This window comes from Peromyscus leucopus, chromosome 22, assembly GCF_004664715.2.
Source record: "Peromyscus leucopus breed LL Stock chromosome 22, UCI_PerLeu_2.1, whole genome shotgun sequence".
NCBI classification, from domain to species: Eukaryota; Metazoa; Chordata; class Mammalia; order Rodentia; family Cricetidae; genus Peromyscus; species Peromyscus leucopus.
The window spans coordinates 21752593-21765099 of NC_051081.1; the positions used below are offsets into that span (position 1 = coordinate 21752593).

General features: G+C 47.5%; 1 protein-coding gene across 1 annotated transcript in view; it reads right to left on the reverse strand.

Moving 5' to 3' along the window:
- Window positions 1-12507, reverse strand: part of Mta3 (metastasis associated 1 family member 3) — a 130225-nt gene that overhangs the window by 12358 nt on the left and 105360 nt on the right. The window contains 2 exon segments of the mRNA XM_037197982.1: window positions 5614-5760; window positions 9066-9152. Coding sequence (XP_037053877.1) covers window positions 5614-5760; window positions 9066-9152 — 234 coding nt within the window.

Below are 12507 nucleotides of genomic sequence, written 5' to 3' on the forward strand. Positions count from 1 at the left end.
GCAGGGCCCAGCACCAGACCACGCTGACAAGGCGTCCCCAGGTGTAGGCCTCTCAAACGGACTGTGCTATTCCTGTCCCCTGTACTGAGGCTTCTGATACGTGAGTCCATCTTCACTGCTGGGCTTAGTTCCAGAGGGTGGGTACAGGCTGTGTGTGTGTGGTCCAGTGCCTTGGGGCTGGCTTGTTCTCAGCCCCTGGTCTATAGCAGGACCAGGTAAAAGACAGTGGCTTCCATAAAAGCAGTAAGAAATGGCTTGTTTTGGAGGGCTGGTGGGGTGGTCGGGGGATGTAGCTCAGCTGCAGGCTGCTTCCCCAGCATGCACCAAGCCCTGGGTTGGGTCCCCAGTGCTGCCCCATACACTAGGCATGCTGGCACATGTCCACACTTCTGCACTCGGGAGCTAGAGGCAGGATGACCACACGTTCAAGGTGATCCTTTGCTCCACCTGGGGTTTGAAGGAAGCCTGGGATATATGCAATCTTGTCTCAAGAGAAAGAAAAACCATTTTTTAAAATGCCTGGAAAAGAACTTTCTTCCTGCAAATATGGAGAGTTCCCAGCATGAGGAACTGGAAATGCACCCTTGCTTGCTGTCTGCCACTGAGGTGACCAGCGCTGCCATGTTTTGCTGCCAGTATGTTCCGGCTTCACCGCAAGCCTAGAAATACAGAACCGAGAGACTTGGACTCTGAACCCCGTGGAATTGTAAGCTAAACAACGTTTTCCTGCCTAACAGAAAAACAAACAAACAAACAAACAAACAAACAAAAACAGAAAGGCAAGGACGGGAGAGGAGTGAGAGAGAGGAGAGGGGAAGCTGGGAGGTGGAAACGTTCAGTAGAAGCAGGTTGTTTCCAGACAAATTAGTTCCATCTATCAACACCCTCTACAGTGTGCTCATCTGTCGGCTATGGTAATTAAGTCGCTGTGCTAATTGATTTCATTATTGTATCACACAGGGCAAAGCTTCCCCATGAGTCTGTAACTACTCTGGTACTAGCAGTACTAACTACGCCATGAAAACGCGCTACACTGACCACACACTTCCCAGCACTGGGTTAGTCAGGACCCGGATCGTGGAGAAGAAACAGGGCCGTTGTTCCGAGGGAGGCGCCCACCGGGAATTCGTGTCTGTAACAGTCTGGCCACTCGGTTTCTAAAAAAAAAAAAATTCTTTTCCAACCAGCTCCCTCTTCTCCCAGAAGGGGGTGCTAGAGAGCCACGAGGCTCCTTCCCGTTCAAAGCAGCCACACCCAGGCAGCTTTAGGAGCAGTTCCAGACCCACCACACTTCCTGAGAGAGGCCACCCCGCGCGGCTCCTGCATGCTCCCCAAGCAGGGCTGCTGGGGCCTCTGAGCTGCGACTGCTGCTTCTTCCTCCTTCTTTTCGAGAAAAAGGTTTCTCTGTGTATCCCTGGCTGTCCTGGATCTCACTCTGTAGACCAGGCTGGCCTCGAACTCACAGAGATCCGCCTGCCTCTGCCTCCTGAGTGCTGGGATTAAAGGGGTGCGCCACCACCGACCTGCATCATCTTAAGCGTCTAAAGTGGGATAATTCCACTTTCTTGTGCCCTCTCAAGAACGTACACACCTGTTTCCTGTATCCCAACACGTCAGTTGATCTGTTCTGCCTGCCAGCTGTTGTTCTATTGACTTCTTATATTAAACTGTCTGTTAAAATAGCTTATAGAGTTTCTGTATTTCTAAATAGTACTCATATTGCTTTAAAAAAAAAAAACATTTTAGGGCTGGAGAGATGGATCAGCCATTAAAGAAAGGTTTGGGCTCACAACCGAAAATACAAAAAAAGGCATTTTTAATTTTATTTTTAATTATGTGTGTGAGGGGCCATGTGCACATGGCTGCAGTGACGGTGGAGAGCAGAGGAGGTAGCTGGAGTTAGGGGCTAGTGTGTGAGCCGCCTGGCATGGGCACTATGTCTTCTGCAAGAAGAGTGTGCGCTAACCACTGAGCCGCCTCTCCAGTCCCTTCTGCTGTAAGATAGAGTCTGGCTATGTAATTCCGGCAGGTCTAAACCTTAAGACTCCTCCCACTTCTTCCTCCTGGGTGCTAGGGTTCTGGGTGTGCACACAGACTGCTTCATGTAGCAGTTACTAGAACCGATTATGAAAGCCGCTGTACCTAACTTGGAGTCCATCCATGTAGTCACAGCGGGTAGTTTGGGAAATTACAATCCCCTGCCCTAGGTCCATTTTCCTTAACACTTTCCTTTGTATGATTTATATTGCACACCTACGTGCCCAGGACTGGGCTGGGCACATAGCTACAATGGTGTACAAAACAAGTTCCCTGGCCATCCCCGCCCCCAAGATCTTCTGGTTAACTCATTGACTGAATGAGGAGACAGGTTAGGTTACGTTCGCACACTGCAAGGCACGCTCTCAGCAGCTCCCTTTCCAAGCTGTGACAGACAGCAGCAGACCGGGGAGTTTGGATAACTGAGTGTCTCTGGAGCATGGAGGCAGGCGTCTCTCCCAGCAAGCCACTGGTCCCATCAGTAAGCATAGGAACTCATCGCGTGCTGTGCCCATGGGCCCCCTTCAGAGCGCAGAGGCAGGGGCCTCGGGACAGCACTCATCCAGAGGGGGGGGGCAACCCGTCCTAGAGACGGAACATCCCAGGTGAAGCTCCGAGGAGATGGTGACCCATGACAACCAAGCTGCAGGACAGGGCTGGACTTGGCTTCAGAAGGGCCACAGGGAGCAGTGCAGGAAGATTTCCTAAAGCGGTTCTTCCGACATCAGCTGCTGTAAAGACAGGTGCAGGGCGGGGGATGCAGCCCGGGTGGAGTGCTCGCCTGCTGCTGGGGTCTGAATGGGACATGTCCCCCGGGTCACGGGAACACTCGGTTCCCATAGTGGCCCTACTGGGGAGGCTGTGGAAGCTCTAGCAGGTGGAGGAAGTAGGTCAGTGGGGGTGGACCTTGAGGTTTTACACCTGGCCCCGTTTTCTGTTCACTGTTTCCTGACTGCTGACGCAATGTGACCAGTGGCCGCCCACTCCTGACACCAAGCCTTCCTTATCACGATAGACTGCATCCCCTGGAGCTGTGAACCAAAACACGGCCTCCCTTCCTTAAGTTCCTTCTTTAAAGAAATTGTGTGTGTGTGTGGGGGGGAGGTGCATATATTCATGTGGGTAAGTGCACATGTGTGGGTGGGTGTGGTAGGTGCATATGTTCATGCAGGTATGCGCACATGTGTGGGTGGGTATGGTAGGTGCATATATTCATGTGGGTATGTGCACATGTGGGTGGGTGTGGGAGGTGCATATGTTCATGTGGGTATGTGCACATGTGTTGTGGGGGGGAGGTGCATATGTTCATGTGGGCATGTGCACATGTGTGTGGGGGGTGCATATGTTCATGTGGGTAAATGCACATGTGTTGTGTGGGGGTGTGGGAGGTGCATATGTTCATGTGGGTAAGTGCACATGTGTTGTGTGGGGGTGTGGGAGGTACATATGTTCATGCGGGTATGTGCACATGTGTGGGGGGTGTGGGAGGTGCATATGTTCATGCGGGTATGTGCACATGTGTGGGAGGTGTGGGAGGTGCATATGTTCATGTGGGTATGTGTACATGTGTGGGGGTGGGGTGGAGGTGCATATATGTTCATATGGGCATGTGTACATGGGTGGGTGGGTGTGGGAGGTGCATATGTTCACGTGGGTAAGTGCACGTGTGTGCAGATGTGTGTTGCTCTCCACCTTGTTTTATTTTGAGGCAGGGTCTCTCACTGAACATGAAACTCACTGATTCAGATAAACTGACTGGTCACTGAGCCTTAGGGATCCACCTATCTACACAGCCACCCACCCGCTCAGCACCCTGTGCTGTAGCTACAGACACAAGACACAATGCCTGGCTTTTGGAGGTGCTGGGATAGCTCAGGTTCTCATACTTGTGTGGTGGGCACTGTTCTAACTGAGCCATCTCACCAGCCCCTTAAGTTGCTTCTTGTTGGGCCTTTTTGTTATAGCAGCGTGGAAGGTAACTAATACATATAGTTAGCAGATATGGAGCCCTGGGTTCGATCCCCCCACATAAAATGGGCATTATGGCACACAGCTGTAAACCCAGCTTGGGAGGGAGAGGCAGAGGAGCAGAAGTTAGTTTGTCTTCAACTACGTACTAAGTCTGAGCCCAGCCCATCTCAAATAGGAGGAGGAGGGGAGAAACCACAACCCACTTTATGTTTCTGCAGCAGGACTATACACCCGCCAAAAGCAAAGGGTATGATTAGATGCAAGAGAAAGAGTCAATATTCTATTTAAGCCTGAACCCAAAGTCCCTCAGCGGTGGGCAAGAAAGAGCTGGAATGAAATGCAGTTTCTACATTTTGCCATACTTTTTCCTTGGTTTTCTCCTGTCTCCACGTCAGGCACGTGGGGACAAGGAGCCAATGTTCCCACCACTGTGACAGCGCATGTGTATACCCGCTACCCGGCCGAACTCTTGAGAGCCACGTTCATAACGCCCTGATACCTCACAAACACAACCTGAACTCCTCACCTTCGGTTTTCTACTCAGTGCGGCATGATTATGGCCATTGGATGTCACAGTAAAGGAAAGGCAGCCATGGGAAATTATTATTAGAAGGCCTATTCCGTATCCTTGCTCTAGGGCCTTGTTATAAGTAATTTACTGTCACTGAAGAATGTAGAGTCCATAAGGCATGGAAAGCCTGGAGAGAGATTTACTCATAAATAAATGCCAGCACTTAAACAATAATGACAGCTTCGAACTCCGGGACGACTGAGGCGAATAATATATACCGCCGGGGTGATTTATTACTGTGCTGTTTAGGGTCCAAATGGTGAGATAATTCCATTCCACCTGAAGAGTCATTATATGGCCGAGCCTAAGAGAAGTGCTTTGGATGAGAGGCGATATTTCTCAGGTTTTCCATTTCAAACAAATTATTTCTGTATTTAGGATATCATCCAGGCAATTCCTTTCATGATTTGTTGCACTCTCGGGCAATTAAAAAAAAAATTGATAAGGTGAGAGACCTCGGGGACAGATGCCAAATCCAACACCATCACAGAATACTGAAGGAGCCTGGGAGCGTGCTGAGGCTCGACACACGGCAAAATAATCCTTCCTGGGCCAGGACACTTAACTGAGCAGTGAGCCTACAGAGCAGCAAGAAGATTCCTCAGCAGAAGCAACGGATAAATACAGACTCGGCTCCAAACTGTGCTCCTGACAGATGTGTGCAAAAGGCATCTCCCAGGGAAGTGGAGGTCATCCCCCAGCCACGTCTCACTGGCCCACGGCAGCCTTTCCCCTCACCAGCTCACACATTCACGCCAGTCATGCACGGCGTGGAATCGATTTGGGTTTTGTTTTTGTTTTTGTTTTTGTTTTTTTATTTCTTGCAGTGGGGAGGGAACAAGAGCTCATGTAGCCCAGGCTAGCTCAAACTCATTTGGTAAGCAGAACTGGCCTTTAGCGCGAGGTCCTCCTGCCTCCATCCTTGGAGTGCTGGGGTTACAGGCACAAGCCACCACATTAGCTGAGGACACCCACAGGCAGGCAAGGACAGAGTGGTCCTGGCCCGTCAGAGCAGGATCCCCAGGTTTACGTACCATCCAGGCCATTGTGATGACTGTAGTTTCTTTTCCCCAGAATGCTCAGAGACGTGTGATTCGGAGTGGTGAGCATCCTCTTGGTAGCTGGAGTTTGCAGGCTCGGCGGAGATCGAATTACATTAGGTTTCTTGGCAGGATGGATCTCTGATGGGAGAAAAAAAAAAAAAAGGTTTATCGGCTCAGAACACGGTATTGGAAATCTGTGTGGACTCTCACACCAGCTAATAGGCACACATCTTCTTTCTTAATGAGCTGAGAGTCGGTTCCTTGTGAGCCAGCCACGCACCTGCATAATGAGGAAGCTTCAAGTGTTGTTACCATGGCTCTGCTTATCAAGGAAACCGGCTCCTCCCCGGCTGGCTGGAGCTCTGCGCCAAGCCACTTCAGAAGGTCACTTGCAACCACGCGATTTGCTAAGGGGATTAAAGTACTTGGCTCTTCGGCACATTAGAAATCTAACGATCATCTGCAGGGGCAGCCTCAGGAAGCCCCGTCTCTGCGCTCCGTCCACCGCGAGCACGCGGCAGCACATCTGGTGTGTGAGCACTCTGAAAAATCAGATTCCTCCTCCGGCTGTAAGTCAGCAGGTCTGGGACCAGCGTCAAATACTCTTAGGCCAGATCATTTCCATAACGGATGAAATGTGAAACGGAAGGTCAAACACCAGAGTCAAAACAGAGATGGCACACTTTGCCCAAGGCCAGGTCACAAAGCTGTCTGTGCGCACGGTGTGTGGTTAGGGGTCTTGACTGCGAGCCACATAACCCAGTACCCCTCGTTCTTTACAGAGACATGCAGAAACCGCAGCGTCACGGGAAGCGGATTTAAAGGCCTCCGGCTCTTCTTAGCATGAACACCTTTGCCCCAGAGTCTCACCCATTTGCCGATCCTCAGAGCTGTCCCCTAGCTCAACTACGCTCAAACCAGCCCGTCTTCTCTCCTGTCCAACGTGAGGGCCAAAACAGGCAGATTTGCGGGAATTTAGGAAAAGCCACTCAGACTGTTAGAACAATGATATGACTTGGTCTGATCAAAACCTTACGATTGTTACAGTACCATCTAAAACTAACGCTGTCTTCCAACATGGTATGGATGGTTCACCAGCCTTACTTTACCCTGATGCAGACAATGACTTTCCTTAACCATAGATGCAAGGAGGCCTCTGTCTCTCTAGTTCTTTAAACCTTGTGAGGGGTGAGATTTTTGTTCCTATTTTTTTTTTCATCCATACAAAACTTTCAAGGCTAAGATAAACTACAGTCCCCAAGGTGGCCGACCTAGCACTCTATAGAGATCAGCACTCCCAGGGCGGTGGTACAGCACTTGCCTGCCATGCATGAGGTCTGGGCTCAATTCCCTGACCCCTTCACCCCCCCCCCCCACACACACACACACAAGTCCTCCCTCCAAGTGCCCAGTGCACATTAAAACCTGTCATTTATCATCACATCTGATGCTTTGCTTAATTGCTTTTACTGTATGATTTCCCTCACTTGACTCAATGTCTTGAAAGCAAGGTTTTATGTATGTGGTGTCCTCCAGATCATATTCTACTGCGTCTGGAGTCCGGCACACCGAGATGGACTAGGCTCAGCTCTGAGGGTAGAACAGTGGGGACTTATCTGGTGGGGACAGGGTAAGTTTGCCCACAGGACAAACGCACAGAACGGGGTCTACTTGGCAATGCTAAACTCTTTGCCAGGTGGGAAGGGGCTCCCAGGAGTTGGTCCTGGAAAAGAGTACAACAGCAGCCTTCAAGATATTCTCATTACCCAGGACATGCCAATAACCACGTGATGTGTGGGAGGATATGAAAACAAGCCTTGCCTTTCTTCTTTAACTTTTTTGGAGACAGGATCTCAGGGAACTGAGGCTGACCTTGAACTCCCGATCCTCCCAAGTGCTGGGACTAGACATGTATTCCATGGTTGTTTTATTTTGTAGGCCAGGCTGGCCTGGCACTCCCCATGTAGGTGAGACTTCCAGCCTCTGAGATCTAAAACAAGAACTCAGGTAACTGAGTAACATCAAAGATGGAGCCCTGGGCTTCTCAGTCTGATGGCATATCAAGTTCAAGGCTACCCTTTGATTTTTCAAAGATTAGATGCTAAAGTCTGAAGACTTCAAACACCTAAGTCTTCCTGACAGCAAAAGAAGGTTCAATGAAATTCAGAGTAGTTCCCCTTTACTGAGAAAATGAAAAAGAAATACTGGAATCCCCAAACACATGCTCTCCTCACTTCAGAAAGGGAACTCATTCTTTTCTACTCCATTTATCTTAAAACTTTGGGGAAATGTTATTGCTTAGTAATTCTCAACACTATTCTTAGTTACTATATTTCAGCATGTAAATGAAACCATAATCTCTGGAGATTTCTGAGACACATGGCATGATAGATATTAGAAAACAATAGAAATGCTTCCTTTCAACCCAGCCAGTGCATCAAAACTGTAACATGCATGTACCTGAGGCGCCGGGACGCAAACCCAGGACATCGTGCATTCTAGGCATGGGCTCTACCACCGATCTACACTTCACCTTCATGGGGGTTCTTTTGTTACCATGGTTTTCTGTTTGTTTGTCTTTTGGTTTTGAAGGGGGAAGTTGGCTTTTGGGATTGGTTTTGTTTGGGGCAGGATCTAGTGTAGCCCAAATGAGCTCTGAACTCACTATGTAGCCAAGGGGGACCTGGAATTCCTGAACCTCTTGCCTCTACTTCCAGAATGCTAAGATACAGGCGTATGCCACCACTCCTGGCTGCTTTTGGTTCTTGAGACAGGGTCTTGCTAGGTAGCCCAGGCGGCCTTGAGCTCATGGGTCTTCCAGTCTCTGCCTCGTGCTGAGATTACAGGCATGAGTCACTATGACTAATTGATTGTTTTTCTTAATGTAAGCTGAAAAATCAATTTAGTTCGGTTTTTTAAACAATCCTCTATCTAAAGGGAAAGGTAAATTAGAGATAGTATGAGGATCTAAATAAAATTAAAACGTTTGGGATATCCATCCTGTATTATTGAATAAATTTTAAAATGCCCCCTCTCTTCTTAGTTTGCTTTTTTCATTCTTGTTTTCAGACAGGGTCATGCTAGGTGCCCAAGCTGCTCTTGAGCTTAGAGCAATCCTCCTGCCCCAGCCCTGCAAGTGCTCCGATTACAGGCAGAAACCACCATAGGTGACTCTTCTATTTTTCTTAGACTGTGTCTATAACAGTTACTACAAATACAAACTGAAAAATTCAACAAACTTTCAGAAGAAGTAGACATATATACTTAACTCTATTCATTGATAATAAAAGTTTCTAGTACAAAATAAAACTCTACATATAAAGGTGTCCAGTTTCACCCATTTGAAGGCCTTGAATGCAGCCAGGTATGAACCCGGAGTGACCAGATGTCTACACCATATAAAAGGTGTCCCTTGAGGTCTTCCTGTGTTAGGAGATACCCACCTAAATACCCAATGATACATGACAAAGGTTTCCTAGTGCTTTTGCTTTTCAGCGGGCTTCCAGAAAGTTCGGCGTGTCTGTCTGCATCTGAGGAGAGAGAGAAACACGGGACAAGAAGTGAGGTGACTTCTTCTTCCTTTCCGACACACCACAGAAATAACAGGTGCAGGTGGGGGGGAAAATGCAGAACACCCACACATTCCCACTACTTCCTCTGGGTTGGAGGAGAAACTGTTTTGAGTTTCGGATCCCCACACTGAATGGGGGACTCACACCAACACTCACATTAAAGCCGTGTGGGTGCAGGTCACACACACACACACACACACACACACACACACACACACACACACACACCATGTGTGCTCACCTGAAAAGTGATGGAAACAGGCTTTCTTTCAATTGTGACAGTTCTACATTATGACAGAAAAAGACTCACAGTACACTCAGGGTGGGACCAGTCCTAATGTGAGATTTGGCTTGGGAAAAACCACAGCAAACAACAGTAGGTGACGCAACACATTCAGCCACCCTCGGCTTAGCCGGCGTGGGCCCCTCTGGGAAGCCCTGACCTATCTTGACAAAACTCAGTTCCATTAGATGGCAGCCTGGTAAGGCCATTTGGTTCTATCGGGGTCCTGGTCTTCATTTCATACAATGATCCTTGGGCTGAGGTCTTAACGGTCCCTATGAGCATCCATCAGTCACACTGAGGGCAGACACTGGCCGCTAAGTGTTCATCCCTTCTATCCTACCCTAAGATATTTCAGAAGAGGAAGTAAAGCATACAACACAAACACCATACTTTAAAGGAGCGGCCATTAGGAAAGGGTCAGCGTGACCCTACCACAGCAAAGAGCTGAGGTCGACACAGCTTGAGGGACAAAAGAAAAACGTGTACGGGAACTTTTAAAAATCAGCCAAGCACATCAGTTGCTTGTGTATGCTTTGCCCCGTCTCCAGATGTGTGACAAACGCGTCCTCCGGGATTTCTGATCCTACTGGGATCGTTTCCTTTTGCAAGCTGAGACTACTCCTAGGCACACACGCGGAGGCTGACTTTGCCGTCCATAGGTCTTCTTTGCATGTAGCATCAAAACACACAGCTCTTCAATTTGGAACCTCAAATAACTTAAAGATTGGCTTTGTCATGAGCATGAGTTCTTTTTCATCAAGGAAATGTTTTTTAAAAAACTATTAAACAGATGGTGGAAATAGCATTAAAAAAAAGACGACATTAAAATAGGCAAAGCACATGCCGCAGGTAGCTTGGAACCACCAGGGATCTGAGCCAGATCCCCAAGCACTGTTTACCTATCATGCAACCAACTGACAACTATAAATGGTCCCATGTCCCCCCTTCACTCAGGTGACCACCTTTGGAAGAGTTACTAAGTTGTGAAGTTTTTCACCTGTTACTGAATCATAATGACGATAAAGGCAGAATTAAGCACATTTTTAACAAGCATATTAAGAAATACAATCTAAATAAAGATCAGAAATGGTCCAAACCCTGCATGGATCCTGCACCACGGGTCTAACCACCGAGCATCATCACCAAAGTTCCTTCTTCAGAGGACTACTGTGCCTCAAATACTAGTCATGTTTGGAAAAGAGATGAGAGGAAATGTTTTCATTTTTTGTTTTCTTCTCCACTAATTCAAGGAGCTTAAGTGAATCACCTTGGTAAACTCCTCAGCATTTTGGACAAAGGCATTCTTCATTGTCCTAGTGACAAGATAAACTTTGCCCTTCAGTCTGCAAGCACACCAGGAAAACTGTCAATGTGGCTACAACTGACAAACACCGGGATATTACCATCACTCTGACAAGAGCCAGCAAAGGCATCAAAGATGGTCGCCGGCACGGTACCAGCTGGGTTCACTTTGAACTACAGCAAACCGCCTCTAGTTTCTCACACTGGTAGTACCAATTATGTGGTATTCCCAGGGAAAGTGTACAAGTCCCCTCTGGAGATCAAAGCCCTCTAGCAGGACCCATATTTCACGAATAAGTCTATTTTTAAAAAAGGAGTCGGTGTTGAGAGTTATCAGTCAATTATTAAAAAAAAAAAATTAGGATGAAACGTGCTAAGGTGGACCTCACTTTGCTCTAACATAAGAAAAATAGCAGCCATTCGGTAGGAGAAACACAGGAACGTTCACAAACCGGATTATCTGATCCACATTGCTGTAATCCTGGTCTACAGGCCAGGCTACCCCAAGCTTTGTGCCCCTTGTCCATCCTTGATCCCCAAATGACTCGCCATCTCTAGTTCAACAGAGAGGGGGCATGACAAGTGTGTGGCTCCCACAGGAGCCAGAGGGAATCAAAACTGCCCAGAGAGGGTGGCAGAATCTCACTCGGTCCCTGGCTGGGCCCCAAGCTCATTTCTTTAGATTCCTACAGCAGAGCCTGTCTGTATTCCTTTGAGATAAACGTATAAAAATATCGATACTTTCATGACAGTTTGGGACCCTTTCTCTAATGTTTTGGAAATACTGGGGGTGGAGGGAGATTATAAAATAGAAAACCTGCAGCCAGGCAGTGGTGGTGCATGCTTTTAATCTCAGCACTCGGGAGGCAGAGCCAGGCGGATCTCTGTGAGTTCGAGGCCAGCCTGGTCTACAGAGCAAGACCAGGACAGGCTCCAAAACAACACAGAGAAACCCTGTCTCAAAAACCAAAACAAAACAAAAAACCAAAACAATAATAATAATAATAATAATAATAATAAGAATAAGAATAAGAAGAAGAAGAAGAAGAAGAAGAAGAAAAGAAAAGCTGCAAAATGGATTAATTAAAACGTATAAACAAGGGCTATGAAGATGGCTCAGTGGTAATAGTGCTTGATATTGATATTACGTATGATAACCTGGAATTTGGATTCTGTAATCCAAGTGTGCCCCGAGGGGGAGACGGGAGATAAAGGCAGGGGAATCTCCGGCGCTCCAGGCCAGCCTGGTTTATGAACCGCTGTCTCAAAGGAGACAGGCAAGGACTGACAGCTGAAGATGGTCCTATGACTTCCACAGATATGCTCTGTGTGTGCCTGCACCTCACTCTCTACATGAGTAACCACACACACACAGAGCAAAATTCATGATATATATATGTATATATATATATATAATGAATATTATATATATTGAATGAAATATAATATATATATATATATGTGGGTTTTCAAGATCTCTGTCCAACAAAAATCATCCACAGAATTTGTTTAAACACAGGACTCAGGTTCTATAAAACAGGTTTTGACCGAAACATTTAGCTGGGTGTGGCAGAAGCAAGTAGATCTTTGTGAGTTCGAGGTCAGCCTGGTCCACATGGAGACTATGTCACGCACACAAAATAATGATGTTTGGAAAATACAGCACAAAGTCAAAGACAAAATGGGAGGGGGGGTATGTGCATCAGAGATCTCGAAGTGACCTAA